We start from the raw sequence: 16,430 nt of genomic DNA, 5'->3' as shown, positions 1-16,430 counted from the left end.
AAAAAGCAATATTTAGTATATATACAAAATATCTATTTGTTTCCCCCATTTTTGGGCCACTTCTGTACTTTTGCAGGTAAATAATTTGTAGGAACTTTAAGGGACAGTGCTTCAGGGTTTATTGAAATGAGTCACAAGGTTCTGTAGGTCCAGAAACATGCTATCTTCTTCCCTTTATTTGTTTGGTGAATAGTACAGTAATTAGTACTGTGTCTCTGCAAATAGATCTGCATGCTTAATCTGTTTATAGAGAGACTGTTGTTAGTATACATGCATTCTAATGACAATGTCTCTTTGTCTCATTGACTGTACTTATTACCTTCATTAACTGCAGCCTTGAATCTCTTCTAGAATTACAGGAGCCTTTAGGATTTTTAGCATCCAATACTTTCAGGTGTTTTGGATGCTGCATTTCCCCTTAAGGTTCCATCTACCAACTGGTATGTCACTAGAGTGTCCCTGCAGCTGTATTGGGATTCACTAATGACATAGTGAGGTAAGTGGATCTGCCACCAGGAGATGCAGGAATCTGACACACTTGGAAGATGTTGAAGACGCTAGCATTGCCTGTCTTCCTGAAAGCAAGTGAGACTTCATTCAATGCAGGTGGCAAGAGTACAAAGAATACATGTATTTTAAAGAGAAACTGTTTTTGTGATACATGTGTATATAATATAGTGCAATCAAATATTTTATTTCTCTAGTAGTTAGACTCAGAGGCTGTAAAGTGAACCAGATAACGTTCTTTTTGAGACAGGTATAGTTCTGCATTCTTATCTCAATTGGTGAGTAGAGGACATTTTCAGTACACTAAAATAGATGACTATTCAGGCAACAGTGACTACAGAGGTAAATTGAAAAAATAGAAGAAAATTCTTTGTTAGCACCATTTACAAAACTCAGCGCTGTAAGCTTTCTTCTTAAATCCAGTATTACAACTCATGTAATTTTTCCATTCAACCAAGGGTAATAATGTAGTGAAAAAAAAGTATTTTAATGTCTCTGTTATAAAGAAAATAATTGCACATTTTAAATGAGAGTCATTTCTGCTCATTTTAAGTGTTAGCTTCACTTTTATGTGGTTTTCAAAGAAAAAGTGCTGGGTTCCGTTATGGATTTTTCTTCCAGCACATTTTTTACTTAATTGATTCATTAAAGCTGCTACCAGGCATCCTGTAATTAGTTTTTGTCTTACTGTTACTTCCTGCCCTGAGTTCACTGTGTCAGCCACAACAGAAATTATGCCCTACTCCCACTGCAGACTTGCATCACATATTATACTTGACTTGGGTTTCTGAAGCTTGTCATCAGCAAACTAGGCAATGGCTAATTATTTCATTCATTAGAAACATCTACCAGACCCTGTGTGCTACATGTATGTATGCATGTTTATGTATACTAGATATGTCATCAAAATATAAATGATTCATATATCATCAGACTTCTCAGTACCTCTGCTGCAATTTATTTTTCTAATATGAATGCTTTTCAACACAGTGTTCTGCAGATATGTGTTTTTGTAATGATGCGTTTATTTTGAGAAGAATTGGGCTTTTCTTAACATCCGTTTCAATAAAAATGCCTGTAGGATAGAACTGTTGGACATTTTAATGTGGGCTTATTTTTAGTTAGGGTCTTCATTATTGGGTAGGATACATATCTCTGTAACTGGCACTGCAAAGTTTATAGAATTGCAGTTAGGGTACCCACATGCAGAAGATGAGAATTCTGTAGCTTTTTCTTAAATTTTCAGAAGCAGCAAAAAAAAAAAGAAAAAAAAGAAGCACATATGGTACTTCTGGAGATACACGTGTCAGATTCACTTCCAACTAATATTTCATTTTGGGATAGATGCTAGTGGATTCGGTCACTCAGATCTGGTCAGAACAGAACTTCTCACTGTTGCCAGAATATGAATCACTGTCTGATATTTTTCTTTTGTTTCACGTTGCTGATTTTGCGGTGGCAAAGAGGCATAGTTTGAAACTCCAAAAGGATGGTGTTTCCTTTACAGTCAACAATAGAGAATCTAACAAGTCCTCCAGGAAAAACAAAAAACTGAAATTTTAGTTTTGAATGGACCAGCTCCTACATAAAGATTAAAAAAACACCCAAAAAAAGCACCAGCTGTCATTCGATGAGATGCCCTAACTAACTGAACATGTAGTTTAAAACCAAGTAACTTCTAGGAGTAGGAATCTACTCTGATAATATATACTGTTTTTACTCTAATTCTTTATTTAACCACTGAAGGACCGAGCCTCTTTCTGAGATTTGTTGTTTACAAGTTAAAAACTGTTTTTTTTGCTAGAAAATTACTTAGAACCCCCAAACATTATACATTTTTTTTCTAACACCCTAGAGAATAAAATGTCGGTCATTGCAATACTTTCTGTCACACTGTATTTGCGCAGCGGTCTTACAAGCACACTTTTTTTTGGAAGAAATACACTTTTTTTGACTTAAAAAATAAGACAACAGTAAAGTTAGCCCAATTTTTTTTATATTGTGAAAGATAATGTTACGCCGAGTAAATTGATACCCAACATGTCATTCTTCAAATTTGCGTCCGCTCGTGGAATGGCGACAAACTTTTACCCTTAAAAATCTCCATACGTTTAAAAATTTGGGGGGTTGCATGTTTCGAGTTACAGAGGAGGGCTAGGGTTATAATTATTGCTCTCACTCTACTGATCATGGCGATACCCCATATGTGTGGTGTGAACACCGTTCTCATATGCGGGCGCTACTCACGTATGCGTTTGCTTCTGCACGCCAGCTCGTCGGGATGGGGCGCGTTTAAAAATTTTATTTTATTATTTAGTTTACCTTTTTATTTTTTATTTTTACACTGTTCTTTTAAAAATGTGTCACTTTTATTCCTATTACAAGTAATGTAAACATCCCTTGTAATAGAAAAAAACCATGACAGGACCTCTTAAATATGAGATCTGGGGTCAAAAAGACCTCAGATCTCATATTTACACTAAAATGCAATAAAAAAAATAAAAAAATTACATTTTGTCATTTAAAAAAATACAAAAATAAATGAACCTTTAAGAGCTATGGGTGTAAGTGAGGTTTTGACGTCGCTTTCGCCCTGCACTGATATGGAGATGGGTGGGGGCCATCTTCCCCTCACTCATCTCCATGTCAGGCTAAGGAAAGGATCCGATCCCCTTTGTCGCTGCCGATGGCGCCGGTAAGCGGCGGAGGGCACCGGAGTGCGTCGGGAGGGGGTCCCCTTTCCCACCGCCGTTAAAAGTGATCTCGCTGCGAATCCACCACAGAGACCACTTTTATCTGGAAGCGTACCGCCCGTTGAAGAAGAGGATACCGAGGTTAGCTGCTGCCATAACAACGATTCAAAGTACCGACGTATAATGACGGTGGGCAGTCCGGAAGTGATTAATGGGGACCCTGTATAAAATGAAAAGTTTTGCTTCACTTACAGTACCTTGTAGATTTTGTACCATCCTATTCAAAGCTATGACAATTCGGGTGGATTTTGGGCATATTACTAGTGGATTACATAAAATTAGATGACATCCGTGTTGATACAAACAGTAACCTAGACATGGGTTGTGCAATCAGGGAATCAGCAAACTAAATGCAGTCCAAATAAAATATATACAGTACTGTGCAGAAGTTTTAGGCAGATCTGAAGAAATGCTATAAAATAAGAATGCTTTCAAAACTATAATATAATTGCTTATTTTTATCAATTTACAAAATGCTAAGTGAGCGAACAGAAAAATCTAAATCAATTCAATACTTGGTGTGATTACCCTTTGGATTCAAACCAGCATCAACTCATACACTTGCACATAGTCAAGGTTTTTGTAGGATTAGTCAGGTGTGTGATTAACCAATTATACCAAGCAGGTGCCAATGATCATCAATTTTTTGTGTAGGCTGAAACACAGTCATTAACTGAAACAGAAACAGTTGTGTAGGAGGCTTAAAACTGGGTGAGGAACACCCAAACTCTGCTAATAAGGTGAGGTTGTGGAAGACAGTTCATGTCACAGTTTATACACCATGGCAAGACTGAGCACAACAAGAAGACACAAGGTAGTTATACTGCACCAGGAAAGTCTCTCCCAGGCAAAGATTTCAAAACAGCGATTATGAAAAAGGTTCCTGCGCTACTTTTTACCGATTTCATTGTCCCTTGCATAGACTTCTGTTAAATGAAGTCGCAAGCCGCAATGAAATTGACAGTGGAAATCGCACTAATGTGCGACTTCAAAAAAGAGCTGACGTACCTCTTTAGACTTCTGGCAGACTTTACTCCCAGATCTTCTGTTCCAAGGACCATTTTACCGGCCTGCTTCTTGGTCGCTAGCTTTAATGGCCTTAAAGTCTAACATTCCAACAGGAAAGCATATTTCTCATGATGCCAGGCAAGAAAAAGTACATCTTAGAAAGTACTCCATGGAATGCATCCTGTCTCTTCTCCAGTCTGGCCTAGAACATTTGGCTTTGAATACCATCAAGGTCAAATCTCAGCCTATCATTGAGATTGTAGACCACACCCATTCACACCATCACTTACTCCAGATACAACCAAATAAAACATACCCAACCAAAAGTTTGGCAAATAATGGCCACGGCACTTTATTAGTTTGAACATTTAAAAATAAAATAACCATATTTTGTTTTTATTGACCATCAAAACGTTAATGAAACCAAAATTTGTAACTGCTCAATTTTCAGAACTCAAGCAGCATTACCTCTTTTTAACATGGAAATATAACACCCCCCTAGAAATCCAGGGTGACCCAACCACATAATAGTGCTTGTGACTGGGGAGGGAGCTCTTTAGCTGGTGCTCCTTGCAGAAAAAAGGGGGACCTGCTCAGCAGTCACCTATAAAGGCTTCCCAACGTCCAGCACATTCAGCAGTATCTATTGGCTACCTGCTTTTCCTGGATTTAAAGCGGCAGTACCCTCTTAATACCTGCTATATATACAAGCAATAACCATTATTATTAACATCATAATAACGAATGGAGTGACCACAATCCCAAGAATATCCAAGCTCATATTTTGCCCCCTTTTCCATTCTTTTTTAAAAACTGCTTGTCTCTCGGTCAATAGTGAAGGTTTTTGTGTAGCTTGTTGCCTCATTTATGCCTCCTATTTGTCCCCCAGTTAAATTGTGGGATCTTAAGCTGGCTCTGTCTGTTCTTCACAAACAGCCCTTGGAACCTTTAAGGATATCTGTGTACTCTCTCATAAGGTTACATTCCTCATTATCATCCTTTCTGCAAGGTGAGTTTCTGAGTCGGTGGCCTTAAAGCGGTATTAAACTCAAAAAAGCAATATAATGAACAGTGTATCCAGGAATTATTCACAGTGCTTCACTTTTTCCACATTTTTTTATGTTACAGCCTTACTCCAAAATGGATTCAGTTCATAATTTTCCTCAAAATTAAAAAAAAAATAATAAACGAAAAAAATCACATGTATGTTGCCTTGACACTCAAAATTGAGCTCAGGTGCATTCTGTTTGGTTGATTGGAGTCCACCTGTGGTAAATACAGTTGATTGGGCATGATTTGGAAAGGCACACACCTGTCTATATAAGATCCCACAGTTAACAGTGCATGTCAGAGCACAAACCAAGCCATGAAGTCCATGGAATTATCTGTAGACCTCCGAGACAGGATTGTATCAATGCACAGATCTGGGGAAGGGTACAGAAAATTGTCTACAGCATTGAAGGCCCCAATGAGCACAGTGACCTTCAACATCTGTAAATGGAAGAAGTTTGGAACCACCAGGGCTCTTCCTAGAGTGGTCTGCCTGGCAAAATTGAGTGATCGGGGGAGAAGTGCCTTAGTCATTAAGGTGACCAAGAAACCAATGGTCACTCTGACAGAGCCCCAGCGTTTCTCTGTGGAGAGAGGAGAGCCTTCCAGAAGAACAACCATCTCTGCAGCACTCAACCAATCAATCCTGTATGGTAGAGTGGCCAGACGAGAGCCACTCCTCAGTAAAGGGCACATGACAGCCCTCCTAGAGTTTGCCAAAAGGCACCTAAAGGACTCTCAGATCATGAGAAACAAAATTCTCTGGTCTGATGAAACAAGGATTGAACTCTTTGGCCTGATTGGCAAGCGTCATGTCTGGAGGAAACCAGGCACCGCTCATCGCCTGGCCAATGCCATCCTTAAAGTGAAGCATGGTGGTGCCAGCATCATGCTGTCAGGATGTTTTTCAGTGGCAGGAACTGGGAGACTATTCAGAATTGAGGGAAAGCTGAATGCAGCAATGTACAGAGACATCCTTGATGAAAACCTACTCCAGAGCCCTCTGGACCTCAGATCGGGATGAAGGTTCATCTTCCAACAGGACAACGCCCCTAAGCACACAGCCAAGATAACAATGGAGTGGCTACGGGACGACTCTATGAATGTCCTTGAGTGGACCAGCCAGAGCCCACATTTGAACCCGATTGAACATTTCTGGAGAGATCTGAAAATAGCTGTGCACCGACGCTCCCCATCCAACCTAATGGAGCTTGAGAGGTCCTGCAAAGGAGAATTGGAGAAAGTGCCCAAAAAAAGGTGTGCCATTTAGCGTTATACTCAAAAAGACTTGAGGCTGTAACTGTTGCCAAAAGTGCTTTAACAAAGCATTGAGCAAAGGCTGTGAATACTTATGTACGGTACATTTGATTTTTTTGTTTTTTATTTTTAGTTAATTTGCAAAGATTTCAAACAAACTTCTTTCACATTGTCATTATGCGGTATTGTTTATAGAATTTTATAAGAAACAAGTTAATTTAACCTCTTCCCGTCCACGCTATAGCCGAAAGACGGCTACAGCGTGGACTTACTTTGCCGGGAGGGCATCCATAGACGTCCTCCCGTTCTCGAGCGGCCTGCGAGCCCCCTGCAGGTCACAGCGCGGCGCACTCTGTGATCAGCGAGTCTATGAGACTCGGCTGATCACAGATCGGAGTAAGGGGTCGATCCCGACCCCCTTACCACATGATCAGCTGTCAGCAAATGACAGCTGATCATGTGATGTAAACAGAGCCGGTAATCGGCTATTTTTTCTCCTCACGCTGGTAGCACGAGGAGAAAAAAAAAAGCCGATCACCGGCAGCTGTGAGAGGGACATCAGTACCGATCGTGGAGAGCCTCTGCAGAGGCTTCTGTGTCACCTACCAGTGCACAACAGTGCCACCTACCAGTGCCCACAGTACCACCCATCAGTGCCACCTATAAATGTCACCAATCAGTGCCTCATCACCAGTACTGCCTATCAATACCACCTACCAGTGCCCTTCAGTGCCACCTACCACTGTTTATCAGTGCCCATCTGTGCCTATCAGTGCAGCCTCATCAGCGAATATCAATGAAGGAGAAAAATTACCCGTTTGCAACATTTTATAACAAACTATGAAACATGTTTTGTTTTTCAAAAGTTTATGGTTTTTTTTGTTTGTTTAGCAAAAAATAAAAACCCAAGTGGTGATTAAATGCCACCAAAAAAAAAGCTCCATTTGTGTGAAAAAAAATGATAAAAATTTCATTTGAGTACAGTGTAGCATATCAGCGCAATTGTCATTCAAAGTGTGACAGCACTGAAAGCTAAAAATTGGTCTGGGCAGGAGGGGAGTTTAAGTGCCCAGGAAGCAAGTGGTTAATCAGTTTTGGAATGGGGCCGTAGCATAACAAAATGTGGAAAAAGTGAAGCACTGTGAATACTTTCCGGATGCACTGTATAGCAGCTTACCAATCATTAAATTGTTACTAAAAACAGGACCCTGCATTCATTATATCTGGACTCCCACAGTATACAGAACATGAAAATGCAATCGTTTTTAGTAAATATAAACTGCTATATACCCTCATCAGCAGTTAGAGCAATCTTGTGACTTCTATCGGTGTTTGGTTAAAGCTTGTAGGAGTTGTTTTCATTCTCCTCTCATTGTCCTATAAGGCTGTAGGACCCCTAACCCTCTGTCTGGACAGCGCTGATTGGCCCTGTGCTGATCACATGCACTCTCCAAAGTAAAAAAAAACCTTCTAGCAATGCACACCAAATTGAGCATGTGCAGGATGCCCCCAAGGCTCTGTTCTATCAGAGACAGATAGATTGGGGACTGTGGAAGAAGGGGAGGATCAAAGTAGACAGGATCAAACACCCTTTTTACACAATGCAGGGGATTAACCCCTTAGATTCCACAGTGAGTACAACAAGCATGCTTTACTGTATATACAGACTGATTTTACTGTGGGTTTAGTAACACTTTCAATGTAGTGGCTGTATTCATTTTCTATTTTTACAAATTTTTCCTCTGGTTTCCCTTGATGATCTGACCAGTAACTCACCACCTGTATTAAACAGACACCACTTTGGATGAAGAAGCACAGAGGACAGATTTGGACAGCAGCATTGTAAGTCCGGGGGGAGGGTAGGGGTGATTATTTTAAGCACCCCTGGCATTAATAAATGATCTGTCTCATCCCTGTAAAAACAGACTTACTGGGGGATCACCAGATAGAAATAGAAGAAAGAAATCCTAACCCTGTGTTCACATCTCTACATATGGCTGTGGGTGCGAGAATCGCAGCAATTCCTGCACCCACAGCCACCTGCAGTAAAAACGCACTGCTCTGTGGGCTGCCACTCATTCTGAATAGCACCCCCACACATGTAAAATTGCAATGTGGGAGCAGGAACCACAAGGAAATCGCGTGGTCAAAATGCAATTTCCCTGCGGCTTAATTTTTTAAAAGGTTCATGCACCTTTTTTTGCAGAAACGCAGGCACGGCAGCCCATTCAAATGAATGTGCAAACAGGGCCACACGAAATGCAAGAGTGTGAACCTATTATTATTATTATTATTATTATTATTATAATACAGGGTTTATATAGCTCCAAAAGTTTTTGCAACACTTTACAACATGAGGGCAGACAGTACAGTTACAATACAATTCAATACAGGAGGAATTAGAGGGCCCTGCTCGTTCGAGCTTACAATCTAGGAGGAAAAAAGAAAACTAATCCAGCCATTACATCTAAAAATTGGCAAGCAGCAATATAATAAATGTTTACTTTTGAGTTTAATAATGCTTTAACCTGTAACGAACTCTGTCCTGTGCAAAACAGAGACAAGATTGTCTTTAAGATCAAGGCCCTTTTTATTCTTAAGGTGGTATCTTCCTTTCACCTTAACCAGAACATTGTTCTTCCTTCTCTGTGTTCTACTTTGCAACATTCAAAGGAGATTTTCCACAATTGTCTGGATGGGGTACATGAAGTTCATGTCTATCATTTAGCTAGAGCGCCCTTTAAACAGTCTTGACTCTGTTTGTCATTCCTGAAGGTCCCCATAAGGGATAGCCTGCTTCTCGTTCCATTGTTGCCAGGTGGCTTGAGCAACCCTTCATTCAAGCCTATGGACTTTAAGGACAAATTTCCACCTTTCCGTTTTAAAGCGCACTCCACCAGGTCAGTGCTTCTAGGGCTTTTTAGAATCGGAATCTAGCACTAGCTTCAACATCAAAAGTTGCTTATAACAAAAAATGGAGACCAAGATAACTCTTTGCACTCTTTACTGTCAACATGACATCACCCTGACTTATTTTCATGGGTGCTAGGTTGGAAATCTTATTATTATCATAGCTGGTATAGGTTGAGTGTTAGCTGTTTTTTATCTTTCTTGTTTCTTTACTATTCAGACATAAACTGTTTATAGAGAAATAGAAAAAAGAGGGCGCACCAACCTTGTGCATTATCCTTATATACAGTGGGGATGGAAAATATTCAGACCCCCTTAAATTTTTCACTCTTTGTCATATTGCAGCCATTTGCTAAAATATTTAAGTTCATTTTTTTTTCCTCATTAATGTACATACAGCACCCCATATTGACAGAAAAACACAGAGTGGTTGACATTTTTGCAGATTTATTAAAAAAGAAAAACTGAAATATCACATGGTCCTAAGTATTCAGACCCTTTGCTCAGTATTTAGTAGAAGCACCCTTTTGATTTAATACAGCCATGTTGCATGAAAGATGCAACAAATTTTTTCACACCTGGATTTTGGGATCCTCTGCCATTCCTCCTTGCAAATCCTCTCCAGTTCTGTCAGGTTTGATGGTAAACGTTGGTGGACAGCCATTTTTAGGTCTCTCCAGAGATGCTCAATTGGGTTTAAGTCAGGGCTCTGGCTGGGCCATTCAAGAACAGTCACGGAGTTGTTGTGAAGCCACTCCTTCGTTATTTTAGCTGTGTGCTTAGGGTCATTGTCTTATTGGAAGGTAAACCTTCAGCCCAGTCTGAGGTCTTGAGCACTCTGGAGAAGGTTTTCGTCCAGGATATCCCTGTACTTGGCCGCATTCATCTTTCCTCAATTGCAACCAGTCGTCCTGTCCCTGCACCTGAAAAACACCCCCACAGCATGATGCTGCCACCACCATGCTTCACTGTTGGGACTGTTTTGGACAGGTGATGAGCAGTGCCTGGTTTTCTCCACACATACCGCTTAGAATTAAGGCCAAAAAGTTGTATCTTGGTCTCATCAGACCAGAGAATCTTATTTCTCACCATCTTGGAGTCCTTCAGGTGTTTTTTTAGCAAACTCCATGCGGGCTTTCATGTGTCTTGCATTGAGGAGAGGCTTCCATCGGGCCACTCTACCATAAAGCCCCGACTGGTGGAGGGCTGCAGTGATGGTTGACTTTCTACAACTTTCTCCCATCTCCCGACTGCATCTTTGCAGTTCATCCACAGTGATCTTTGGGTTCTTCTTTAGCTCTCTCACCAAGGCTCTCTCCCCCGATAGCTCAGTTTGGCCAGAGGGCCAGCTCTAGGAAGGGTTCTGGTCATCCCAAACGTATTCCATTTAAGGATTACGGAGGCCACTGTGCTCTTAGGAGCCTTAAGTGCAGCAGAAATTTTTTTGTAACCTTGGTCAGATCTGTGCCTTGCCACAATTATGTCTCTTGAGCTCTCTATGAGCTCTTCAGGCAGTTCCTTTGACCTCATGATTCTCATTTGCTCTGACATGCACTCTGAGCTGTAAGGTCTTATATAGACAGGTATGTGGCTTTCCTAATCATGTCCAATCAGTATAATCAAACACAGCTGGACTCAAATGAAGGTGTAGAACCATCTCAAGAATGATCAGAAGAAATGGACAGCACCTGATTTAAATATGAGTGTCACAGCAAAGGGTCTGAATACTTAGGACCATGTGATATTTCAGTTTTTCTTTTGTAATAAATCTGCAAAAATGTCAACAATCCTGTGTTTTTCTGTCAATATGGGGTGCTGTGTGTACATTAATGAGGGAAAAAAATGAACTTAAATGATTTTAGCAAATGGCTGCAATATAACAAAGAGTGAAAAATTTAAGGGGTTCTGAATACTTTCCGTCCCCACTGTATATGTTATTAAAAGAATCAGTTAAAACTACTTACAAATATGTGAAAGAAAACCACAGTATAAAATGGCCTTCAGATGATGGCAATCCGTCTGTCAACCACAGTCTCCAGATGGCCCACTGGGCTCTAAAGGAAGAAGGTATCCCTTCAAAACGCGTCAGCCAGCAGTGGCCCTCAAAGTCTTCTCTTTTACCATCTGGAGACTGTTGTCAGACTGATTGCCATCATCTGAAAGATATTTTATATTGCGTTTTTCTTTCACATGTTTGTGAATAGTTTTTAATTTATTCTTTTAATAAAATATATCTAAGGATAATGCACAAAGTTGGTGTGCCCTCTCTTTTCTATTCCTAATTTGACTGTTAGGATACCCCTATCCTTGAGGGCAGCAAGGCCTGAGGCATTGTCCACTACGAACTTTAGTCCACCTGGTTAACACACTTATGAGCAAGAGTATTTGTTTTCTGCTATCAATAAACTGTTTATATTCTGTACTTGTACTTTATGTCTTAAGTCACCCAGTAGTCTCAGAGCTGTTCTATATTTATCTAATTAAGGCTTCTCCTTTTAAAATAGTCTCTGTTTGGGACTGTATGGAACAATGTCATCACACCGCACTATTGACTTAATGCATAATATGTCATGTATTCGTTACATAATTTGTCACATCATGAATGTCATCTGTCCTTGCTTTATTTTGTCATATGTAAAATCATATTCAAAAAATGCAGTGACTGGATATGGTATCTCCTTTTGTATATTGTAGTGTCAATAAAATGCAGCAAGAATAAGTCTAATCCACAAGAAGCTGTGCAGATACTGTCCTCAGCACGTCTTAATCTTCGTGGCTTATCATCTAAAGCAAAGGTTAGTCCAACAGAAAAAGTTTACAACCTTACTATATTTTTATCTTGTTGAATGTAGGGCTCACAAATATAAAAAAAAAAAAAGATTTAGTTATTCATCAGTCTAGATCAGTGTTTCTCAACTCCAGCCCTCAATGCGCCCCAACAGGTTATGTTTTCAGGATTTCCCAGCTGTGGTTATTACTAAGGCAGTGAAACTGATCAAATCACCTGTGCAAAATAATGGCAAGCCTGAAAACATGACCTGTTGGAGCGCCTTGAGGACTGGAGTTGAGAAACACTGGTCTAGCTAATATTTCACACATGTTGCTTTCCAGTTACGAGATATCCATTTGCCATCTCAAGCTCTTCACTAAAGCAAATTGTTAGGGTTCCAAAATTGGCTAACATCAGAGGGCAAGACTGAAAACCTTTATTTTTTTATGCTGCTACCATGAAGCCCTCCAATCAGGGGAATATTTATTAAAGGAAGCTGCAACTTCTTGCTCTTCAGAGATGTGACTAACCCCATCACCCCTCTGTAGATGAGAATGCCTCATGGATGGCACTTTGATGAGATAGTGGGAGGAGGGGGGGGTATAACACTTCAATTTGTGGAGAAAGGGGCTTCTAAGATGCACACAATAGATATTTAAAAGCAGGCACTACAAAATGCTGTTTAAGTGATATTAAACATGTTTTTTTTTTATATATATTAGATGGTCAGGGCAGGACTTTCCTTTCCTTCAGCTTGTCCTGACATTATTTTTCTTCTGTTCCTAATTTTCACTTTCTCCCCTGACCACTGGTGCCAATTTCCAAAATATAGGGTGGCTCCTTGGCTTGGCTTCCAGGGTCATATGGAGTAACGCCCTGAGCCACCCTTTTGGGGCACGCTTCCGGAATGTCATGCGCCCACAGGCACTGTGCGACCAATAAAAGCACCTCCTGCAGGCTAACACTTTATAAGCAGCTACAGGAAACCATTTTTTCCTTTTGGGATAAAGGTTTTACATTTAATAAATAAAAGCTGATGATTTTAAGCACCCCTGTCAGTAGTAAATGGTTTATCTCAAGCCTTTAACTGCTACATCTGCCGGATACCTGTTAAGTTGAAGAACAACAGATTGCCAGATCGCCAGTTGAAAATAAAGGAAAGAGAGCCTAAAAACAGAAAATGAATGCAACTATCACATCTAAGAATTGATAAGCTGCGATATAATAAATGGATGCTTTTGGGTTTATTACCACTTTAAGCTTGCTTCTTAAAGTGAAGCTCCATCCAAAAGCGGAAGTTCAATTTTAAGGCCTTCCTGCCCCGCTCCTGTTTGTGAAATGGAGATTTTGGGGATGAGGGGGGCAGTGGGTACTCGATTATGACAAGTACACGATGAAAGTGATTGCGCACTAAACCCAATCAACCTAAACCCAATCTCTCTGGTTTAATTGTAAAACTGTCAAAAGGAAATTCCACTCTACTGAACATTTCTTGATTGTGTTTCCTAATTATGAACTTAAAAGCTCTTACACGCAATACCATACCACTTTTCTTTATACCATAGTATATGTTGTGCTTTTTAGGAATTTCACTTCTAAAATCCTGTGTCAGCAGACATATTTACGACCAAGATCATTTGTTTAAGAGACTTTAAAGAACTATATGAGCTCTGTTTCTACAACTGCACAATTTTTCGGAATCTGGGTAACTTGGTGTACATAAATTAGATGAATATAATGTTAATTGGGCACATAAGTTGGTCTAGATTCTCTGTGTACAAAGGCACATTTCTTTGCAGTAAATTCACATCTTATTTAAACAAAGCGTATTCTAAAAAGGATTCATATTTCTTCTGTACGCTGCAGTGTTTACTTCTGTATATAATTAGTTCTTCAGCGCAACGCATCAGTGCTTCAGATCACAGTGATGCATATCCTGGAAAAGTGAGCAACCATTTGCTATTTTGATCAAACTACATTTTAAAAGTAGCTTATAATTTTAAAAAAATGTATCATGTGAAAAATATATATAAATGTGCAAAATATACTGATCTGATCCTTCATAAATCTCACAAAATGAATTTAGCAAAAACAGAAAAACATGTCTTACCCTGAGATGTTGCCATTACTGGTACATGCTGACATTCATTAACACTCTGTGGTAATATAAGAGCCTATGGGGGAGAGTTACTAAAACTGTTTCACGTAGAATATGGTGCAGCTGTGCATAGTAACTGTGCATAGTAACCAACCAGCTTCTAACTTCAGCCTGTTCAGTTAAGCAGAGCTGCACCATATTCTGTGTGCACCAGATTTAGTAAATCAGTAATGTGTCAGTGCAAGTCAACACACAATTGCAATCATGGCAGTATGTGGGCAGTGGAAACTTTGACAATACAGGAGTTACAAGTGTGGCTAAATTCATGACGCATCTGAAAACACAATACAATATAATATTAGGTATATCATGTACCATATATCATTAGGGCTATCATAAAACACCACCAAAAAATAGTGCAAAACTACTTACTAAGCCGGCATGTTTTGCCACCATTTCATACTATATTTACAGTTATACAATCAACATATACAGCGAGGGAAAAAAGTATTTGCTCCCCTGCTGATTTTGTACGTTTGCCCACTGAAAAAGAAATGATTAGTCTATAATTTCAATGGTAGGTTTATTTTAACAGTGAGAGACAGAATAACAACAACAGTATCCAAAAAAAACGCATTTCAAAAAAGTTATAAATTGATTTGCATTTTATTGTCTGAAATAAGTATTTGATCCCCTATCAATCAGGAAGATTTCTAGCTCTAAGAATGTAGTTAAATAGTAATAACTCTAAGGTGTCTTCTATACAGATAATGAGCGGAGATTAGGAGCACTCTCTTAAAGAGAGTGCTCCTAATCTCTGCTTGTTACCTGTATAAAAGACACCTATCCACAGAAGCAATCAATCAGATTCCAATCTCTCCTCAATGGCCAAGACCAAAGAGCTGTCCAAGGATTTCAGGGACAAGATTGTAGACCCACACAAGGTCGGAATGGGCTACAAAACCATCACCAAGCAGCTTAGTGGGAGGTTGAAAACGGTTGGTGCGATTCTTTGCAAATGGAAAAAACACAAAATAACTGTCAATCTCCCTCGGCCTGGGGCTACATGCAAGATCTCACCTCGTGGAGTTTCATTGATCATGAGAACGGTGAGGAATCAGCCCAGAACTACACAGGAGAATCTTGTCAATGATCACAAGGCAGCTGGGACCATAGTCATCAAGAAAACAATTGTTAACACACTACACTGTGAACAACTGAAATCCTGCAGTGCCTGCAAGGTCCCCCTTCTCAAGAAAGCACATGTACAGCCCAATCTGAAGTTTGCTAATGAACATCTGAATGATTCAGATGAGAACTGGGTGAAAGTGTTGTGGTCAGATGAGACCAAAATCGACCTCTTTTGACATCAGCTCAACTTGCCGTGTTTGGAGGAGGAGGAATGCTGCCTATGACCCCAAGAACATTATCCCTATCGTCAAACATGGAGGTGGAAACATTATCCTTTGGAGATGTTTTTCTGCTAAGAGGACAGGACAACTTCACCGCATCAATGGGACGATGGACAGGACCATGTACCGTCAAATCTTGACTCAGAACTTCCTTCCCTCAGCCAGGGCATTTAAAATGGGTCTTGGATGGGTATTCCAGCATGACAATGACCCAAAACACAAAGCCAAGACAACAAAAGAGTGGCCCAAGAAGAAGCATATTAAGGCCCTTGAGTGGCCTATCCAGTCTCAAGATCTTAATCAAATAGAAAATAGGTGGAGTGAACTGAAGGTTCGAGTTACCAAACGTCAGCCTCGAAACCTTAATGATTTGGAGAGGATCTGCTAAGAAAAGCGGGACAAAATCCCTCCTGAGATGTGTGCAAACATGGTGGCCAACTACAAGAAACGTCTGACCTGTGATTGCCAACAAGGGTTTAGCCACTAAGTCCCATGTTTTGCAAAGGGGTCAAATATTTATTTCACTAATTAAAATTCAAATCAATTTATAGCTTTTTTGAAATGTGTTTTTCTGGATTTTTTTGTTCTGTCTCTCACTGTTAAAATAAACCTACTGTTAAAATTATAGACTGATAATTTTTTTGTCAGTTGGCAAACGTACAAAA

General features: G+C 39.9%; 1 protein-coding gene across 1 annotated transcript in view; it reads left to right on the top strand.

The window, feature by feature from the left end:
- The window catches only part of TTC27 (tetratricopeptide repeat domain 27), a 795,933-nt gene that overhangs the window by 764,831 nt on the left and 14,672 nt on the right, over positions 1 to 16,430 (top strand). Inside the window, exon 20 of the mRNA XM_073627729.1 lies at positions 12,180 to 12,280. Coding sequence (XP_073483830.1) covers positions 12,180 to 12,280 — 101 coding nt within the window. The remainder of the gene's footprint in view (positions 1 to 12,179; positions 12,281 to 16,430) is intronic.

The sequence above is a fragment of the Aquarana catesbeiana genome, linkage group LG04 (genome assembly GCF_042186555.1).
Source record: "Aquarana catesbeiana isolate 2022-GZ linkage group LG04, ASM4218655v1, whole genome shotgun sequence".
NCBI classification, from domain to species: Eukaryota; Metazoa; Chordata; class Amphibia; order Anura; family Ranidae; genus Aquarana; species Aquarana catesbeiana.
This window is presented reverse-complemented; position numbering and strand designations above follow the sequence as displayed.